This window comes from Cucurbita maxima, unplaced genomic scaffold (assembly GCF_002738345.1).
Source record: "Cucurbita maxima cultivar Rimu unplaced genomic scaffold, Cmax_1.0 Cma_Scf00005, whole genome shotgun sequence".
Taxonomy (NCBI): domain Eukaryota; kingdom Viridiplantae; phylum Streptophyta; class Magnoliopsida; order Cucurbitales; family Cucurbitaceae; genus Cucurbita; species Cucurbita maxima.
The window spans coordinates 4837134-4855493 of record NW_019272021.1 but is presented as its reverse complement, the minus strand read 5'-3'; the positions used below and the strand labels follow the sequence as shown (position 1 = coordinate 4855493).

The 18360-nt window shown below is 38.0% G+C and overlaps 4 protein-coding genes and 1 pseudogene across 4 annotated transcripts; 1 reads left to right on the top strand and 4 right to left on the bottom strand.

Annotated features, from left to right (window-relative positions):
* Window positions 1-535: 535 nt before the first annotated feature.
* LOC111480090 lies at window positions 536-3201 on the bottom strand (annotated as a pseudogene).
* A 748-nt stretch (window positions 3202-3949) lies between these two features.
* On the bottom strand, window positions 3950-5454 carry LOC111480085 (CBL-interacting serine/threonine-protein kinase 4-like). The gene has a single exon (XM_023125034.1). It carries the CDS (start codon window positions 5385-5387, stop codon window positions 4068-4070), a length of 1320 nt encoding a protein of 439 aa, XP_022980802.1. The 5' UTR covers window positions 5388-5454; the 3' UTR covers window positions 3950-4067.
* A 5364-nt stretch (window positions 5455-10818) lies between these two features.
* LOC111479128 (3-ketoacyl-CoA synthase 11-like) lies at window positions 10819-12768 on the top strand. Its single transcript, XM_023123619.1, has 2 exons — window positions 10819-11579; window positions 11859-12768. Exons 1-2 carry the CDS (start codon window positions 10860-10862, stop codon window positions 12642-12644), a joined length of 1506 nt encoding a protein of 501 aa, XP_022979387.1. The 5' UTR covers window positions 10819-10859; the 3' UTR covers window positions 12645-12768.
* LOC111479129 (armadillo repeat-containing protein LFR-like) lies at window positions 12736-15212 on the bottom strand. The gene is made up of 8 exons (XM_023123620.1): window positions 15029-15212; window positions 14693-14862; window positions 14370-14494; window positions 14032-14282; window positions 13759-13864; window positions 13535-13673; window positions 13316-13443; window positions 12736-13216 (listed from the first exon to the last, which is right to left on the bottom strand). The coding sequence occupies exons 1-8, from the start codon at window positions 15210-15212 to the stop codon at window positions 12961-12963; spliced, it is 1359 nt and encodes a 452-aa protein (XP_022979388.1). The 3' UTR covers window positions 12736-12960.
* A 1403-nt stretch (window positions 15213-16615) lies between these two features.
* On the bottom strand, window positions 16616-18036 carry LOC111479130. Its single transcript, XM_023123621.1, has 3 exons — window positions 17578-18036; window positions 17306-17498; window positions 16616-17222 (listed from the first exon to the last, which is right to left on the bottom strand). Exons 1-3 carry the CDS (start codon window positions 18001-18003, stop codon window positions 16630-16632), a joined length of 1212 nt encoding a protein of 403 aa, XP_022979389.1. The 5' UTR covers window positions 18004-18036; the 3' UTR covers window positions 16616-16629.
* Between the last annotated feature and the right edge of the window lie 324 nt (window positions 18037-18360).

The following is an 18360-nucleotide window of genomic DNA, read 5'->3' as shown; positions in this document are numbered from 1 at the left end:
TACCGTACGTTTTTTGTTTTTTTGTTTTTGGTTCTTTTTAACCAAATTAAATTTATCCATCCAAAAAAAAATTCATGGTTAAATTTAATTTTGAATGTAGGGTCAGGTGATTTGTGGATCCTAGGTTGTTCCCTCCTGGGTTAGAACAATATTTATTCCTTCTTTTCTGATCAAAGGGACCTCTCAGACATATCCAATTTGATCCGAGGTAGTGAATTTAACTCATTCGTGTTCTTTTCTTTTGGAACATTTAGGAAAAAGGGTGAGAGAGAGGTTCAATCGCCCCTAATCCATTATGGCTATTGGTTGGCAATGGTGCCATCAACACTATCATGTGGCTGTGACCCATGATAGGAATAACAACTTTCCACAATTAGCCAGGGGATTTCTCTCAACAATCCTCTAATAGATTCTTCTTCATGTATTTGCCATTACTGTTCGTGTTCGTGGATTTGTCTTTCATGCTGTCTTGGAAATTAGTAGTGGTTGTGTCAAGAATGAGTATAGGTTGGAGAAGTGAAGAAAAAATTGTTTCCTTTTCCCAACCTAATGGTTCTAAAGTTGTGGTGCTTCAGCCATTTTATTGCCGCTTATTAAGCCGGATGATTTGGGTGTCACTCCTTTATCCAAATTCAGTTTCTATCAGAGAAGTGAAATCTACATGCCGAAGTGCCTTCATTCAAGGGAGGCAGGTAAAAAACTTAATTGCAAGCCTTTGATATAAAACTTGTACTCTTAAAGCTTCTAATATTGTGTCTACTGCATATGCCTGTCCCTTTGTATAGTAGGCATCGGCTTTGGCTACCTAGCAGCTAAGGGAGGATCCGATAAAGTATCATCGGAGAACTCAAACACAGCATCGTCGCTCTTGCTTAGCGCATAAACCACCTCGACCATGCTCGGCCTCTTCATTGGGTCCTTCTGCAAGCAACTAACAGCCAAATTCATCACATCCATCACACTCTCCATTGGACACGATTGCTCGAAAAGAGCTTCATCAACCCAACTCCTCAACCCTTCCAACTTCTCCTTTTCCTTCCCTTCTGAAAGTCCAGTACTGGCTCTCATCCATAGAACCCCTCCTTCGTCGTCAATGGCCTCCCTCCCAAAGATCAGCTCGAGCAGAACAACCCCGAACGAGAAGATGTCCATTTTTGCCGACACCACTCCATCCGCTATGTATTCAGGTGCTATATAGCCTTGAGTTCCAACAATGTGCATGGTTATGGCATTGTACCCCGACTTTGCCTGCCCAAAGTTGGCTATCTTAGCCCTCATGCTTGCATCCAACAGAATGTTGCTGCTTTTTATGTCTTTGTGCACGACTTGTGGCCTCGTGTGCTCGTGGATGTACAATAGCCCGTTAGCGACATCAATGGCAATCCTCAATCTCATTCTCCAGTTCAGCTTCTGCATTTGGCTTCCGTGTAGCCATGAATAAAGAGAACCATTCTCTAAATGTTCATAAATTAGGTAGCAGGTTGCATCTTCAGGGTCGATGCAAAACCCTTCGAGCTTCACTAGATTACCATGGTTTATCTGCAATCAAAATAACCAAATTCAAACAATTAGCTAAAGTTAAGGGTCCACTTTTTCACGTCTGAAATGGTGATAATGTTACTAATGTTACCTTCTGCAAGATCTTGAGCTGTTCATAGGCATTCCACTTCATCTTCTTGATAGTGTACTCAACTCCGCCGATGCTCCCCTTATAAACCGACCCTTGAATTAAGCTACTCTCGCTGAGCCCATCTGTCGCCTCATTCAGCTCCTCAATTTTGAACACTCTGTATTTATCCAAACAATCCGACATATCCGCCATTAAATCCACCTCCATTTGCTTCCCTTGCTCCTTCCCCATCCAAACCCCAATGTCCTGCACTCAGTGTTTCTCAACTCCCTCCTCCATTTCCCTTTCCTTACTCCTCCTCTTCCCCACTCCACAAACCCACAAACCCACCACCACGATCAGCAGAAACCCCACAATCCCAATCCCAATGGCCAGCCCTGTCACTGCTCTGTTTCTCCCCTCCACCACTGGGACCGGGGTCTGCTCTGGAGACGGCGACACCACAATGGGCTGCGTCAAATTGGGCAGACGACTCACCGGGATGAAAATCGTCTCGAACGGCTCCGGGTTGGGCCGATTCGCGTCTGCGATATCCGACGTCTCTACCCCAAATCTCGAAGCTATCGAAGGCAGAGTATCGGTGGGCTGAATCATGAAGTTGACGCGATTTTGGGATTGGGTGTGAGTAGGACACTTGCAAAAGATGGGGAAAACGACGCCGACGCCGATGGGGAGATCGACCGCGACGAGAGTGGGATTGACGACTTCGACAGATTGGTAAGTGGTAAGATTCTGAAACTTAAAGGTGGAGACTTGCCACAAGTTATCGCCGTGGTTGATTTTGTAGGAGAGATTAGCATAAGAGATGCTGACTTGTTTGATTAATCCACACAGTGCTAAGGTTGTCTTATTTATAATCAAATAAATTATAAGGATATAGAAATAGTAATAAATGGAAATAACAATAAATAGAAAGATACCTATGATAATAAGACAAATATTAGATATTTGCCTTATAATAAAATATCAAATATAATATATATGGTAAACTATAATTTATTACTAAATATCCTTAACAGACAGAAGAATTGACGGACTTGCAAAAGCAGTTAATAGGAATGAAGAATGGCTGGCCGGAGAGGAGAGGGAAAGTGGCGTTGGAGTCGGAGATATTGCTTGGGCGGGAAATTTGGAGGCGGCTAACCCAGAAGAGGTCAGCAATGGTAGCCAAGTCGAGGAAACCGGGGGCGGCGGCTCGGTAGAAGACGTAGGCCTGACATGGGTTGGCAGTGTGGTTGGTGGAGCAGGTGTAGCCGTCGGCGTCGGGGGGTTGAGCAGCGGAGTTATGGAAGAAGAAGATGAAGAAGAAAATGAAGAGTGCAGAGGAGGTAAGGGTATGGCGGATTGGGGGTTCCATTTTTGTTGTAGATTGTTTTGGTTGATTTGCAATGTGTATTAATAGTCAAAATGATTTTCATTTTTCTCCCGTGGAGGAAACGTTTCTCCAATCCACTTAATATAAACAGTAGCATTGGAAATTTTGCAACAAGATTTCTTCCCACTCATACCCATGCCCCCATTAATTTGAGTGCGTGTTAAGTCAAGTCAAGTCAAGCCAAGTCAAGTGTCCGTAGTTTCTCCGTCAATGAAGTCCAAAACGGGGAGGGAAGAAGAAGAAGAAGAAGAAGACCAGAGGCAGAGGGCCATTTTTTTGGAGTTGTGGTCGATGAAGTCCAAAACCAAAAGTACACCTCGTATAGCACCATGACCAATTCAAAATTGCCACGTACCTCCAAATCTGTTGCTTAAGTCTTCTTTGGGCTGTTTTAAAATAATATTCCATTGCCAAGTTGGTAAAGTATTACCAGCCAAATTTTGGTTTAATTGTGATGTCATAAAAAATAAATAAATAAAATAAGAATATTTAATTAGTTAAGATATTATATTTTAATATATTTTATTTTATTATCACAATATTTAATTAGTTATATTTTCTTTAACTAGTAGTTTGTATACTATTTGAAGATTATGAATATCAATGAAAGGAACTTTAATTTTGTTTGCTATTCACATCTTTATATTATTACAACAACCTAACCCTATTTTTAAAAATATTAAAGCAAATTGTAAACTCAAGTATTATACTATTTTGGCCTTTTAAAATCTGCCAGGAGAGGTTGCCTCACCTGAGGTTGTTACAATCTCTCTTCAAATCACTTAAAATTTTGGATCTCATAATCCCTAGCATGTTCGATAACACTCATTTCCTCTACTATTGATGTCGTTGATGTCGCTCTCTTCTTCCATTGATATCGAATCACACAAAAATGTTTTAATGTTTCTAATTCATATTAGTGCTAGGAATGATTGATTAATAAATTTTTTGAAATTCTGGGAATAAATATAGGTTAATATGATTGTTTGAATATTGATTGTGAACCAATTACACACCAACAAAACAACGATCAAAAAGCTTTACAAAATTAAAGGGGGTGATTCACAGATTACATTTCATCTGCCATGGAACAGCAAATCCTTCAAGTTTAGCTTCAAAGCATCTCCAATGAAACTCTTCGAACTCCTCCCCTCCTTTTATCACCCTCACCTCCACCATCGTCAAAGTCACCAGCGCCACCGCCATCTCCACCACTTCCACCACTACCACCACCCTCCCCTTCCCCATTCCGATCGCCCCTCCCTTCGCCACAGCCTCCGCCTCCACTTCATACCCCAACACCCCGCCGATCTCCCTCACCCTCTCTTCGACCTCCCTCACCGTCGCCCTCGACGTAAACCTCCTCTCCGCCCTCTTCTCCGTCGTTTCAAACAGCCCCGATAAATCCAACCCCGATGACATCGAAATTATATCGAACGCGTTCATTTCCCCTATTCCCCTCTCTTTCCCCAATCGATAATTCTTCATTGACTGCATCAGGCTCTCATTACTCTGTTTCCGTGCCAGCGATTTCTTGAACCAAGGGTTTTGCATTAGCGCTTCAATGCTCATCCTCGTTTCGGGATTCGGATCGAGGAGGTGATAAATTAAGAATCGGACAGGTTTCGAAATCCATTTAGGGATTTCAAATTCTCGCCGGTGGATCTTCTTGTACATTGCCGCAAGGTTACTGTCCTCGAAAGGGAGAAACCCAGAGAGCATTACGAATAAAATCACTCCACAAGACCAGGCGTCCGCCTTTCCTCCGTCATATCCCCTGTTTCCGCGTCGGATCATGACCTCCGGCGCTGAGTATGCCGGAGTTCCGCAAGCCGTGTGAAGCAATTCATCTTTGAGCTTTTCGGGTAAAGCAGAGAGTCCAAAATCGGAGATTTTCAAATTGCCCTGTTCGTCCAGCAAAAGATTCTGCGGTTTCACATCGCGGTGAACAACGCCATTTTCATGGCAGAATTTCAGGGCCGAGACGAGTTGTTGAAAGTACCGGCGAGCAACGGTTTCGGTGAAACGTCCACGTCGGGAGATTTTCGCCAAGAGTTCGCCTCCGGCGGCGAATTCGACCACCAGGTAGATTTTGGACTTGGTGGCCATGACTTCGTGGATTTTCAGGATGTTTGGGTGGCGATCGAGTCGGCGCATGGCGGCGATCTCCCGGACTATACATCGTTCAAGGGTTGCGCCGACGGTTTTGGATTTGTCGATAATTTTGACGGCGACGATGGAATTATCGGCTAAGGAAACTGCTTGGTAGACTTTGGCGAAGCTTCCACGGCCGAGAAGACGGCCTAAGCCGTACTTCCCGAGAAGGGTGGCGCCGGCAGATCGCGGAACTGCAGCCGGAGTGGGCCGGAGCCCTGGCTTCATGGCGGAGCTGTCCGCCGAAAGTCCTTGGAAATCAAGAATTGAATTTGTTTTAATGAACGCACGATTAGCCTTTTATAATAGCTTTTTATAATGTATTCCGTAATGGTTGTGGGATTAGCTGTCTTCCCTATTTCAAAATAAAAATATTTTTGATTTGATTCACTTTCTTTTCTGTAAATATTTTATTTAAAATTTTTATCTTAAAACAATTTAATTCTTATATACTTTCTAACAATTTCATTTTAATAACTTATAAAAATATTTAGAAATTTCATTAAATCTTAAGGTAGATACTATAACAACTAAATCTTAACCATATTTTTAATGGTAAATAAATTATTACAAATTTAAAAGTTTATATATGAAGTATACTAAAATTGAAGAAGTTATTCGAAATTTAAAAATAAATAAACCAAATCATTATAAAATACGAAGATAAATGTTATTTTCAAGATTAAAAAAAAAACAAAATTTTGAAATTAATTTTGATTAAAAAAAATCGTCCAATAATTTATCAGACTATTTATTTATAACTAACTTTGTGAAAGTAACATAATATTTTATTAAAGTTGAAATGACAGAAATATCTGAACAAAGCAAAATCAGAGTCTGTGAAGGGTGTATTAGTAATTTAGTAATTTAATGAGATCCAGGTGGACAGGTAAATACAATTATACGTCAGCAACATAAGCTTGCCAAGCTGGCAATTAGGTGACAATTCGGCAAATTGCAAGAGCTGACCTACTTGCCAAATCAGAGCGAGGCAGAGGGTATTTTAAGCATATACGCTCTTTCATACCATCCGAAAGGCACATTAAAATTATTAATAATACAAATAACTGTCTCCAATTATTATTTACTAAGTTTTGTATAATCCTCCATTTCTTTTGTCGTCTTTACATTCCATACTTCCAATTTCAATTCACATTTTATATTTGTTTCATCCTAATTTATTATGATTTTAATAAAATGAAAGATATTTTGTTTAAACTAAGAATTGCGAATGCATATAATTATAATTAAATATAAAATACATATCATATTCACGTCCAAAATCTTGGTTTTAAAAGGAGATTAATTGTCACATTCAAGAAAAATAAGATTTAAAAACAGGTGGGGTATTTGTTAATAATAGTAACACCCCAATTTCAACAAATTCCACTTGTCATTATTTTAAAGGTAATCATTTCCTCGTTGTACAAATATGGGACGTGTCAGATGATGCTTAGATGTTTTGTTAACCTCCACCTAATTAGTTTTAGATTTGGCGTTGATTGCCACAACGACCTCTGCCACGTGTATATATGTTAATTTCATATAATATCTTTCACACGAGACAAATGAAAAATTCAAGCCAAACCATTAATTTTATGGAGTTCACGATTTAGAGGGGGCGATCTTGACTTCTGACTAAAAAATTGTTTCCAATTTATGGTCTTTTAAATATTAATATTAATTTATGGATTTTATTCCCTACTTTATTTAGACATTTTATTTCATTATTATTATTATTTTTTTTTTTGTGGGTCCGGTTTGATATATTAATACGAATAATTAGTTAATACTCTGATGAATTGGGTCCAAATTGACGATTACTGGAGCAGGCCCAATACACTTTTAAATTGTGTTAAATTATCTTTTTTCTTTAATAATGTCAAATTATTGAAATTTAATATATAAATTATTGAAATTAAACTATTGGATTTAGGCTAAAAATGAATGGACGGTAGGGATTGATTGGATGAGAAAAATAAAATAATATGAAATTTAAAGGTTGGATTAAAAAACGACTATTAGATGAAGGTTGAGAGAACGAATGGTGGCGATTAAATATTAAAATAAAGAAGGAAAAACAACTAAAAAAAAGAGGACAAGAAAAATCAGTCATGCCACATGTCACTTTTTGATTATTTCATGTTGCCACATCATTGCCGTACGTCATTTTGCTTCCAAATCTTGGATTTAATTTGAGTAATTCAAAATTAATTATAATTTAAATTTTAAGCTATGGGCTCTTTGAAATAATAAAATAGTAAAAAAAATTAATTTTACTCAATCTTAAATAATATTTTTTTAGAAACTAAATAATTTAACAATATACAAATTAATCTACGAGATTATATTTTTAAGCATTCATTTTCTTATATCATAACGTGGATTGATATACGTCTATTTTTATTTATATTGCATTAATTTTAAATTAATTATAAGGTAGGTAAATGTTGTGTTTTCATTTTTCATTAAATTTTCTGTAATGTAAATGTAGTTCTTCCATAATAGCTGGAGCTTGATCCTCTGATCTAGTAGGAAAGGAGGAGATCAGGTAAATGTTGTGTTTTCATTTTTCATTAAATTCATTATACTACTATCCTTTTATAAAATTAAACAATTTCATGTTCCTAGCTATCGATAGAAATATTTAAAATATAGACTATAATGATTTATAGCTATTTTGATTTAATTCTATTTAAAAAAAAATCTCTAAAAAAAAAACTAAGAAATATATATTTGTATCCATTAATATGACGTAGGAAAATACAAATGGAAAAATTCAAAATTTACTGTTATTAGTCCGTCAAACCTGACTATTAAGTTTGATTATTCTTATTTTTTGTTTTATTTGATGAATAAGGCAAATATTGACATTTAAGTGTTTAGGTAACTGGTATATGTCACCTTTCAAATTTTCTATTTTATTTTATAATTTAAAAAGTTTTAAATTATAATAATTTATATGGCAATCTATTCAATACATATTAACGAATCAATCTAAATAACAGAACCGCAGATTTTTTGGTACATCATATTCATGATATGTTTTACCTTGTTCAATCAGTCTTTTATATGTTTACTTACAAAAGAAATCAAATGGATTCAAGGAGACTTTTCAAGAATCACCTCCTTTTGAGAGAGAGCTAATGCTTGTTGGGTACTCGAAGTTACCAAGGAACCATGCATAGCTTCTTTTGGATCCTAATTCCAATACGATTCTCATGTGTCATTAGCTCGAGCCAACCATTGATAACCAAATTTAATATATACCAATGTTTATAGGTTAAACACATACCAAAAAATAGATTCAAAGTGTATGCTTTTGTCCGCCTCAAATATGTACTAATATTGTAGTTGAACTTACGCAAGTATAGTTCTAGAAGATAATAAAATAGTGTGAACAAACACAAATTCGTCTACTTCTCAATTCTTCTCTAACTTATCCAACTTTTTAAAATTGGGTCTTAAACATTATCAACTAAATGTAGTTGAGTAAGTAACAAATTAGTGGAAGTAAAAACGAGAAGATTGAGTATGGAAGAATAATAAATACGTGAGGGTATTGGTTGTGAGGGTATTGGTTGGAAGCTTAGATGAATTAATAATAAGAGTAGGGAGTAGCAATCAAAAGGAGGTTGTACTTACTTACAACTCATTACTGTGACACGTAAATATGTTATGGATCAAAGCCTAACCCAACAACCTTTATGTTGTATGGAATTCCACGCTTTGTTCAAATCTTCCATAATCACACTCGTAGTACAAGAATTAAAAAAAAATTATATTATTTCGTTTTATTTTCTTTTATCGTCTTAATATATATAAAAAGAACGTAGATTAATTAATTCATATTTATCCGAAAAAAAATCCATTAATATTATAATCAGAAAGATATGTGTAAAAGAGGCATTAATGAGAGATTAATTAAGGTGGGACAGTCCAATTAAAATGGGTAACAGATAAGGACACCTTCAATTAAAATCAAAAGTTAGGAACCATTTGAATGTTGATTAATAGTATTTAGTATTTATATCATGTCACTAAAATAATTTAAAACTTATAAAAATATTTCTTTTTAATAAGTTGGTAACACAGTCATTTCATTAATAACCTTCATTAAAAACTATCCATGTGTAGACAAACATTTACCACGTGTTTTTTAAATAAAAGAAAATAAATAAATATTTTCCCACCCAACCCTAAATAAATGGGTTGGCTACTCATTCTAAAAAGTCATACCCATTTTAATTACTATTTCATACCGGACTTTATATCTATCAATTTTAGGTGGGTTTCAAATTAATTCATTTTTAGTTCGATCAGAGTAAATATAAAACATTAGATTAAATAATTGTAAGAAGGAAATATTAGACTTTTTCAAATTAATTAAAATAATTTTCTTTTATGATTATTACTTTAATTACTTCGGGTCTTATCTTATAGAGTAAATATTGTATTTTTAATATAACATTAACAAAAAATAATGAACAAGTATAAAATGAATGAAATGTTTTTTTTTTCTTTCATTAAAGTAAATGAAATAAAAAATAATAATAATAATTGCTTGCGAATTAAATCTCTCGGATTGGCAACCCACTTCCACGTTTACCGTCCGATGGGCGACGCGTAGTGTTTTGGCCATTAGATTTTAGCCACGTCATTTATACACAGTTGGACAAAAATAGAGCCTCAATATTAATTTTAATTTATGTCTTAAATATTATTTATTTTCGTTTTGTTCCAAATACATTTGACACCAACTTTTTAACGTCGAATAAACTTAACCGATGACGAAATCATAAGTTATAATAATAGAATTCAATTATAGTAATTTCATAAATTCCGAACTCTATTATTATTCAATATTGTCCGTACAAATAAAATTATTTTTTTAAAATAAAAATTTTAAATATGGTAATTGTAATATACCATTCAAATATTAGAAAAGTATTACTTTTTATATTGGTTGTGCGAGATTTTTGCAAGCACTGAGCTTCAGGTCTTAACTATTACATCATTGTCCTAAAGCATGCCTTATTAGTAATTATATAATATTGTTCACTTCAGTACTTTGAATATAAACTCTCGTGGTTTTGTTTTTGTTTCAAAATATGTCTCATATTAGTAGAGATAGTGTTTCTTCCTTTTAAATAGTAAATGTGGGACTACTTCTTTCCATGAGTACCATTGCAAGAATTTGATTTAAAACACTCTAAGTAATAATAAAAAAACAAAGCTCGACCCACTACACCCAATATAGTTTTAAGGTATAAGTGATAAGTCGAGTCTCTCATCATTTGACTGAGATCCCACATTGGTTGGCGAGAAAAACAAAGTGGAAATCTCTCTTTAGAATCTTGAGAAAAAGTCGAAAGTCTAAAGAGGATAATATTTGTCGGTGGTAAAGTTAGACGGTAGCATTCACATCCGGAAGAGCGGATGTGAAACACGAAACGGGAGACGTAATGGTTATGTTTATGATTTTGGAAAGATGGGGTAAAGTTGTGAAAGGGTGAGCCAGTGGTTTGCGAGTTGGCAAATTGAATGCCCCGCCTGGTTCACAATTAAAAGTTCGTTGGGGTGGTTGCATCCTCCAACTTCTCTCTGCGCATTCCCTTCCCTTTTAAATCCCCCCTTTCCCTTCTCCTTTCCCCCCACGCTTTCCTTTCAAAACTCAATTGCTTTCTTCTATCTTCATCAATGGCCGACCGGAGGCTACCCAATTTCCTCTTATCCGTCCGCCTCAAATATGTCAAACTCGGCTACCATTACCTAATCTCCAACGCCATGTACCTTCTCTTGCTCCCCTTACTCGCCGCCGCCTCCGCCCATCTCTCCACCTTCCGACTCCACGACTTACTCCATCTCTGGAACCACTTGAACTCAAATCTCCTCTCTGTAACACTCTGTTCTTCTCTCATGGTTTTTCTGGCTACCCTTTATGTTATGACCCGACCCAGAAAGGTTTACCTCCTCAATTTCGCCTGCTACAAGCCCCACCCGGACAGGACCTGTGACAGAGGCATGTTTCTGCAGAAATCAGAGCTGACTGGGAGTTTTACAGAGGAGAATTTGGGGTTCCAGAAGAAGATCCTCGAGCGGTCTGGTTTAGGGGAGAAGACTTACTTGCCCGAGGCCGTGATGAGGGTGCCGCCGAATCCGTGCATGGAGGAGGCCAGGAAGGAGGCGGAGGCGGTTATGTTTGGTGCCATTGATGAGCTTTTGGAGAAGACGGGTGTGAAGGCTAAGGACATTGGGATTCTGGTGGTGAATTGTAGCTTGTTTAATCCCACACCCTCTTTGTCCGCCATGATTGTTAATCACTATAAGCTTAGAGGTAACATTTTGAGCTATAATCTTGGTGGCATGGGCTGCAGCGCTGGACTCATCTCCATTGATCTTGCCAAACATCTCTTGCAGGTTTCCCCACCCCCCCTTAAATCTAAATAATGCTTTTGTGAATTTCTATATATAAAATGAAACAAAAATGTATGAATTCACTTAGTGTAATGTAATTAATGTGGTAAAGTCAAAGTTGTGTCCAAAATTTAATAAGGTTAGGTGAGCGGCTTTAAGGAAGCACCTGCTATTTAGGGTTTTTATATATATTTTATTGTAATTTCTGTATAAAAATGAATTTAATCTAATCCATAACAAATTTGTCTTACATTTGAGATTAAACTATGATTCCTTGAACAGGCGCACCCAAATTCGTACGCCCTGGTGGTCAGCATGGAGAACATCACACTAAATTGGTACTTCGGCAACGATCGATCCATGCTGGTCTCAAATTGCCTCTTCCGGATGGGCGGCGCCGCCATCTTGCTCTCTAACCGCCCTGCCGACCGCCGCCGTTCAAAGTACCAACTCATTCACACCGTCCGAACGCACAAGGGCTCTGACGACAAATGCTACAACTGCGTTTTCCAGCAAGAAGATGACACCGGCCGCGTCGGTGTCCGCCTGTCGAAAGACCTAATGGCTGTGGCTGGCGAAGCCCTAAAGACGAACATCACCACTCTCGGTCCTTTGGTGCTCCCAATGTCAGAGCAGCTCCTGTTCTTCGCAACGCTGGTGGCTAAAAAGATCTTTAAAATGAAAATCAAGCCGTACATCCCGGATTTCAAGCTGGCGTTCGAGCATTTCTGCATCCACTCCGGAGGGAGGGCGGTGCTGGATGAACTGGAGAAGAATCTGGATTTGAGCGAGTGGCATATGGAGCCGTCGAGAATGACGCTGAATAGATTTGGGAACACTTCGAGCAGTTCGCTGTGGTACGAGCTGGCTTACTGTGAAGCGAAGGGGAGGATCCGGAAAGGGGATCGGACGTGGCAGATTGCATTCGGGTCGGGTTTCAAGTGCAACAGCGCGGTTTGGCGGGCGTTGAGGACCGTCGATCCCTCCAAGGAGAAGAACCCTTGGATGGATGAGATTCACGAGTTCCCAGTTGAGGTGCCCAGAGTGGCCCACATCCATAAAGCTTGAAAAAGAAGATCAAATTCTTTTCTTTTCTTTTAAATTTTATAAAATTTAATGTTTTTTATTTCCGGATGACTTTGTGTCTTTTCTTGTAACCTTCTCAAATACCCATTGTTCATATTGGATGCCATTAGTTGTTCTACATAAGCAGTACAGACTGAGAAATACAGAGTTCGATGATGGAAAATTAGTAGACTTTTAATTGCAGATAAACCAATATGCTGATATATTTACATGCAGCAACGATGTGGTCGTGAGTCCTTAGCTTGATCGGTAACGAGTACTAGTTGAGTAATCCCGAGCGAATGAATGATACTTCTGATCACATGCCCCATACACCTTGAGCAGCAGCAACTTTATTGTTTGGTCTGGATGTTAGTTCATACAATATCCTAGCGAATGTATCTGAATATCTTCCATCTGAGAATAGTATTTCTGCAAATGCGTTTTCATATGCTAGGAGCAACCCCCTGTTCTGTGGCTCAGATACAAGACTCTCCAATATCATTGCTGCTTTCCTGCATATTTCTGGAACTGGATGAGGGGTCTTGATAACTTTAAGAAGTCGATCGATTGCCCTTATTTAGTTCCAAATACCGAGGGAAAAACAGAAAAATGTTTCAGTATCTAATGCAGCTCAAATGGTCATGTCTAGAAAGGCCAAGGAAAATAATTACCATCGTTCGCTTGCCAGCTTTATTCTGCAGTCCATATTAACTTCGACAAGGTTATACAGAGCACCAACAGCTGCTGCTTGTGCATCTAAAGCTGGGATGCTCATAAGGTCAACTAAGCGCTTGTGAATCTAATAAAATTCAACTAAAACATTTTACGGTCTATCATGCATAACACAACAGAAGACAGGGAGCTACATAATAGGTTTATCAGAAACAAACCTGAGGGGCAAAGGGGAGAAGGAACGGCTCATTATCGGGATTTATTATCAATCGTCCAAGTAATTCTGCAGCAGCACAGTGCCAAACTTTGACTGCAGATCCCAGCATTCCCATGATAGCTTCAACTGCACGTTTTTCTCTGTAGAAAAGTATGAAGCAAACTTGTTAGCATGAAATCATCATTCAGGTGAGCCTAAAAGATCAGTCGTAGATCGAAGGCTAACGTTATTTTGATGTAGGACGGCTTTGATGAGCTAAAGATACGAAGATCAAGGAGCGGGGCTAAATTCACAATTGTCTCTAGTGCATTTGTGACAAGCTCTTCATCCTCTGTCAACAATTAAAGGCTTCAGATGTAATTCAGACATACATACTCATATTCAGCACTTTAAACTTCAACTACTACACAAGAAACGCTTTAAATCAGTTATTCCATTAGAGAGGGTCATGCCATCAAATTCTAAAAGCACTGGTCATTAGGGTCATGAACTTCTCACCTGTAATATGATCTTCTACACATTGAAACACTGTTTCCAGAGTATGTCGATGTTGAGCCATAATGGATTCATTCTCTGGCATGAAAGAAAAATTTCGGAGGATATTTGAAGCAGAAACAGCACATTGCTGTCTTTCTGCTCGTCCTTCATCATCCCGATTAAATAGACCATCTTCATCGAGCCACCAATGTCGAGGAGATGGTTTGGGAGCATGACCCGTTGCCTTAGAAGCTGAAGAACCAGGTCTCAGGCTGCCGGGCATTAGTTATTTCAGAATTAATATTCAGTAAACCGGGCAACCATAAAGAAATGATGGCAAATAATCCTTTTATGCATACCCATTTGAGCCCAGTGCCTCAAATTCATTCCCAAATCCCGTTATATAAGAATTAGCACCTAATGTTCTGACCCTTTGCTTCTTTACAAGATCCCTTGGAAGTGCTATATCACGCCAATCATCAATCTGGAAGATGTAAAAAATACCCTTTATCACGAGATTTAATTGAACTCACAGGTTTAATTTTGCCACTTTCAAATTTCTATCCATGATAAAAATGGAATACAGAAGGACAATGAAATTCCCCACAGGAAGCTAGACATCATATTTATTCATCACAAAAGAATGCGCGAGAAAATGACTGAGAAGTTATGTAATACATACAACTTGAAGAAGAGCATCGAGCAAGCCTGGAATTTTAGCCAGAGGAGTGGAGTCTCTACGCATATCATCCTTCTCTTTGAAGGAGAGAAGAGTGAGAGTGTTAAGTGCCCATGTCAATTCACTCTTCAATCCACTCTGTAGAGCCAACACTATCCTTTTATTGTTTTGATCTGCTCGAGCAATTAAAGTTGAGGATAAAAACGGGACTTAATCAAAGAAACATCTCAACTTAGACAACAAATTCGAAGAATTAATGAACTTTGAGCTGATTTTCCAGTACAGAGGGAAAGTCCCGGAAATTAGAAGAGAAAACGAAAGGGGTTCCAATTAACTGACCCGCGAAGGAAGTATGAATATGGAGAGAAGGGCCAAGAAGTGCCGATGGAGCCAAGGTCTCCGACGCAGCGGCTGCAGCGGCAGCGTTACTGTTTACGCTGCCGAATGGACGGCCTCGCTTAGCCGGAGGAGCAGATGCGCTACCAACATTTCCACCCAACTTGTTCTGCTCTCTCTTCTGCATGGCCTATACCGATCTCTGTGAATTTGGCGTGATTCAGCGCTAGCGATCCGGTCCGACCCTAAGACAATCGGGAGCTGGAAATCGAATTAGGGCACTAGATTGGCGAGTGAATTCACCCACCAAATCAAATGAAATAAACTGGTAAGGTCCGAGAAATATAGGCCCAATTCATAAGCCCATATCTCAACATGCTTTTGCATCGGCCCAAAATGATGAGAATGGGAAGTTACCCAAATCCTCGCACATTTACTATTATTATTGATATTATATTATAATTATTTTATTTAATATAGGATGATTAAGTGTTAATAAATATATTCTTAAAAACAAATTTTTATAATTTTGGATAGCTGCTAAAGCCTAAATGAAAGGCCGTTCCCAAACTTACCATAAATGTGAGCTAAGAAACAAATACAGGGACATCGTATCAATGTAGTGAGGAATTGGGAATGTACTCCCTATGTTTCACTCTTTAACATAATGTTTAATACATGTCAATGCATGGACAAACTCATTTTAGGTTCTATAAAAATTAGAAAAATATATATACCAAAATAAATAAAAAGTATGAGAATAAATAATCCACCGACGAAATAAAAAATAAAAAAGAGAAAAGGTGAGAGACCAGGACAATGAAAAAAGAACACCCGCACCTTATCTCTCTCTCCCTTTTTCTCAATTTTTTTTTTTTAATTTTAAAAAAAAATTCTGATATCGTGTGGGTGAGGAGAATAATAGATAAAAATGAAGTTTACACCTTCCCAAGCAACCTGCAAAAAAATAAAAATAAAAATAAGTAGGTGAAAGGTTGCTTTCAACTGCGTACAATAATAATAATTATTATTATTATTATAATTATTGAAGACGAAAACATTTTTGTTTTCTTTTATTTAAAGAAAAAAGGAAACGAACACACATACAATCATATGACATTATTATTATTATTATTATTACCCTTTTTTTTATTATTACTTGCAATTATTAGTTTCCTAATTTTATAAATTTGAAATAAGCTTTTAAACGCGAGGGGATAAGAGGGAAGAGAATATCACGCGATTGGAATGAGTTCATTTACCGTCACACCCTTCGAGACTTCACCAATTCTATTTCTCTCTCTTTGCCTTTATACCCCCAATTTTTCCCTTTATTCCCAAACCTCCCCTTTAAAATTCTTAATTTTCTTTTCCACATTACAAAAAAATCGGATATTGTTTGTTTCCCACCCAGGAAACCAACCTATTTCCTTCTATTAAAATATTCATTTTATTTTTCTTTTCATTATCTTATTTCAGAAATCACCCAATAATAACAACATAATTATCAAGGTATTTATATTATATTTTTTTATGTTCATTTATACATTTTTTTTTTCAGAGATAAATTTAAAAAAAAAAAACCAAAACTTTTTTTTTCTTTCTCAAGATTTCTCTTTGAGAAGGGAAGCTAATCCGGTGACTATCTTAGCTCCTTTATCTATTCTCTTCGGCTTGATCGCAGGGGGTTGCCACGGAGAATCGCTCCCCGTCGCCGGTTCATTTTCGCCGGAGATTAACGTCGGCGATAGCGATTCGGGATCGCTGATGATTACGGACTCGATCGACACCGATTCCTCGCCGAAAATCAACTCGAATTCACCGCAATCGGTGTCGGTTGCCAGCGGGTCGTTTAGGATTTGAGATTTGGATTCTTCGGGTTCGGCCCTCGGAGGAGCGTTGGGGAGAGAGTCAGCGGTTCTGATCGGAGGAGAGAGCCATTTAGCAAGCATGTACTCGGCCTTCCTCCATGGCGGAAAATGCATTCCTTTCTTCTTCAGGCTCTGTCTTGCGGCTTCTGATACGATGGATATAATTTGTCTGAGACGTTCTGATTTCCCGACGAAGACGTACGGTAGCGTCTGAAGAATCGCTTTATATGTTCCCGTCGAACGAGCAATCTCGAATTCGGATCTAAAATCGATGTCTATCAGCAATCGTTCTCCATCCAGAATCACATCCACGTATTCGTATTCACCTAAAATCAAACAGAAATGAAATCGAATTTAAGAATATTGGGGAAAAAAGAAAATTAAGGCACAGGGGCGAAGTTTTCTGTACCAGCTGGGAAGGAGGGGGATTTCTCCCATTTGGATTTGCAGATGGAAGAGCTGTAACCAAGAGATGAGAGGGAATCGGTTACGATTCTGCGTAAATCGTCTTTCCGTTTATGAATTTTGTTATGCTTTTCGATGATTTTCGAAGTATCTGCCAAGAGGTTTCTCTCCGTAACGCTCGTGCAAGGGATTAAACCCTGCAACAAAATGTCGATTGTCAAATAAACTATGAAAAAGCTCGAATCTCGAACCTTGGAGTTTCGGCTCAGAAATTACCTTGAGTATATCACATACATCGCCACCGGATGATACGGAGTTGATCGATTCACCAAAACATCCAAATACATCGAATTCATCGTCAGAGCTGTCATTGCTATTGCCGTTGAAGCAATTGCAGGGATTACGGCCATACTTGACAGCTGCCGATTGCTTCTCGTTGCTCTCCTCGATGAAATTCTGCACCATCTTATCTAAGCAAACCGAGCTCGGCTCGAACTCGGTCCCTCCTCCTCCATCTTTGCTGCTAAACTGAGCTGGTTCACCAACAATAATCGGTTTCTCAACCGCAGAGCTTCTCAGAACGCTCGGAAACGGCCGATCGAAAAGTCGCCTCAGTCGCGATTTTAACAGAGGCTTGGCCGATTCAGGACGAACCTGTTCTCTCACCGTCTTAACATCGATATCAATCGGTTGGATCTTCATTACCGAAAAGAAACAAACAGAAAATTTTCTGCTCCCTCAATAAAGTTCCGAAAATTAAAAGAGAAAAAAAATTGCAATACAGATTTGCTCCCGTCTGAAATTCCCAAACTACACCTACTAAATCTCTACTCTATGCAGCTCGAGTTCATTGAAATTCACGGACTTGCAAAAAACCAAATCACAGAGAAAAATCAGAGAAATGAACTCCAGAGAGTTGCATGTACATTCAGAATCTCCCACTCTAAACCTTTGAACTCAAAAAATGAAGAACAAAACGGAATCAATGACACGCTTCCACTAATCGCTCCACGCCCACTGGTCAGCTACTCCAGACTCAGAATAGCCGTGCAGCGATCG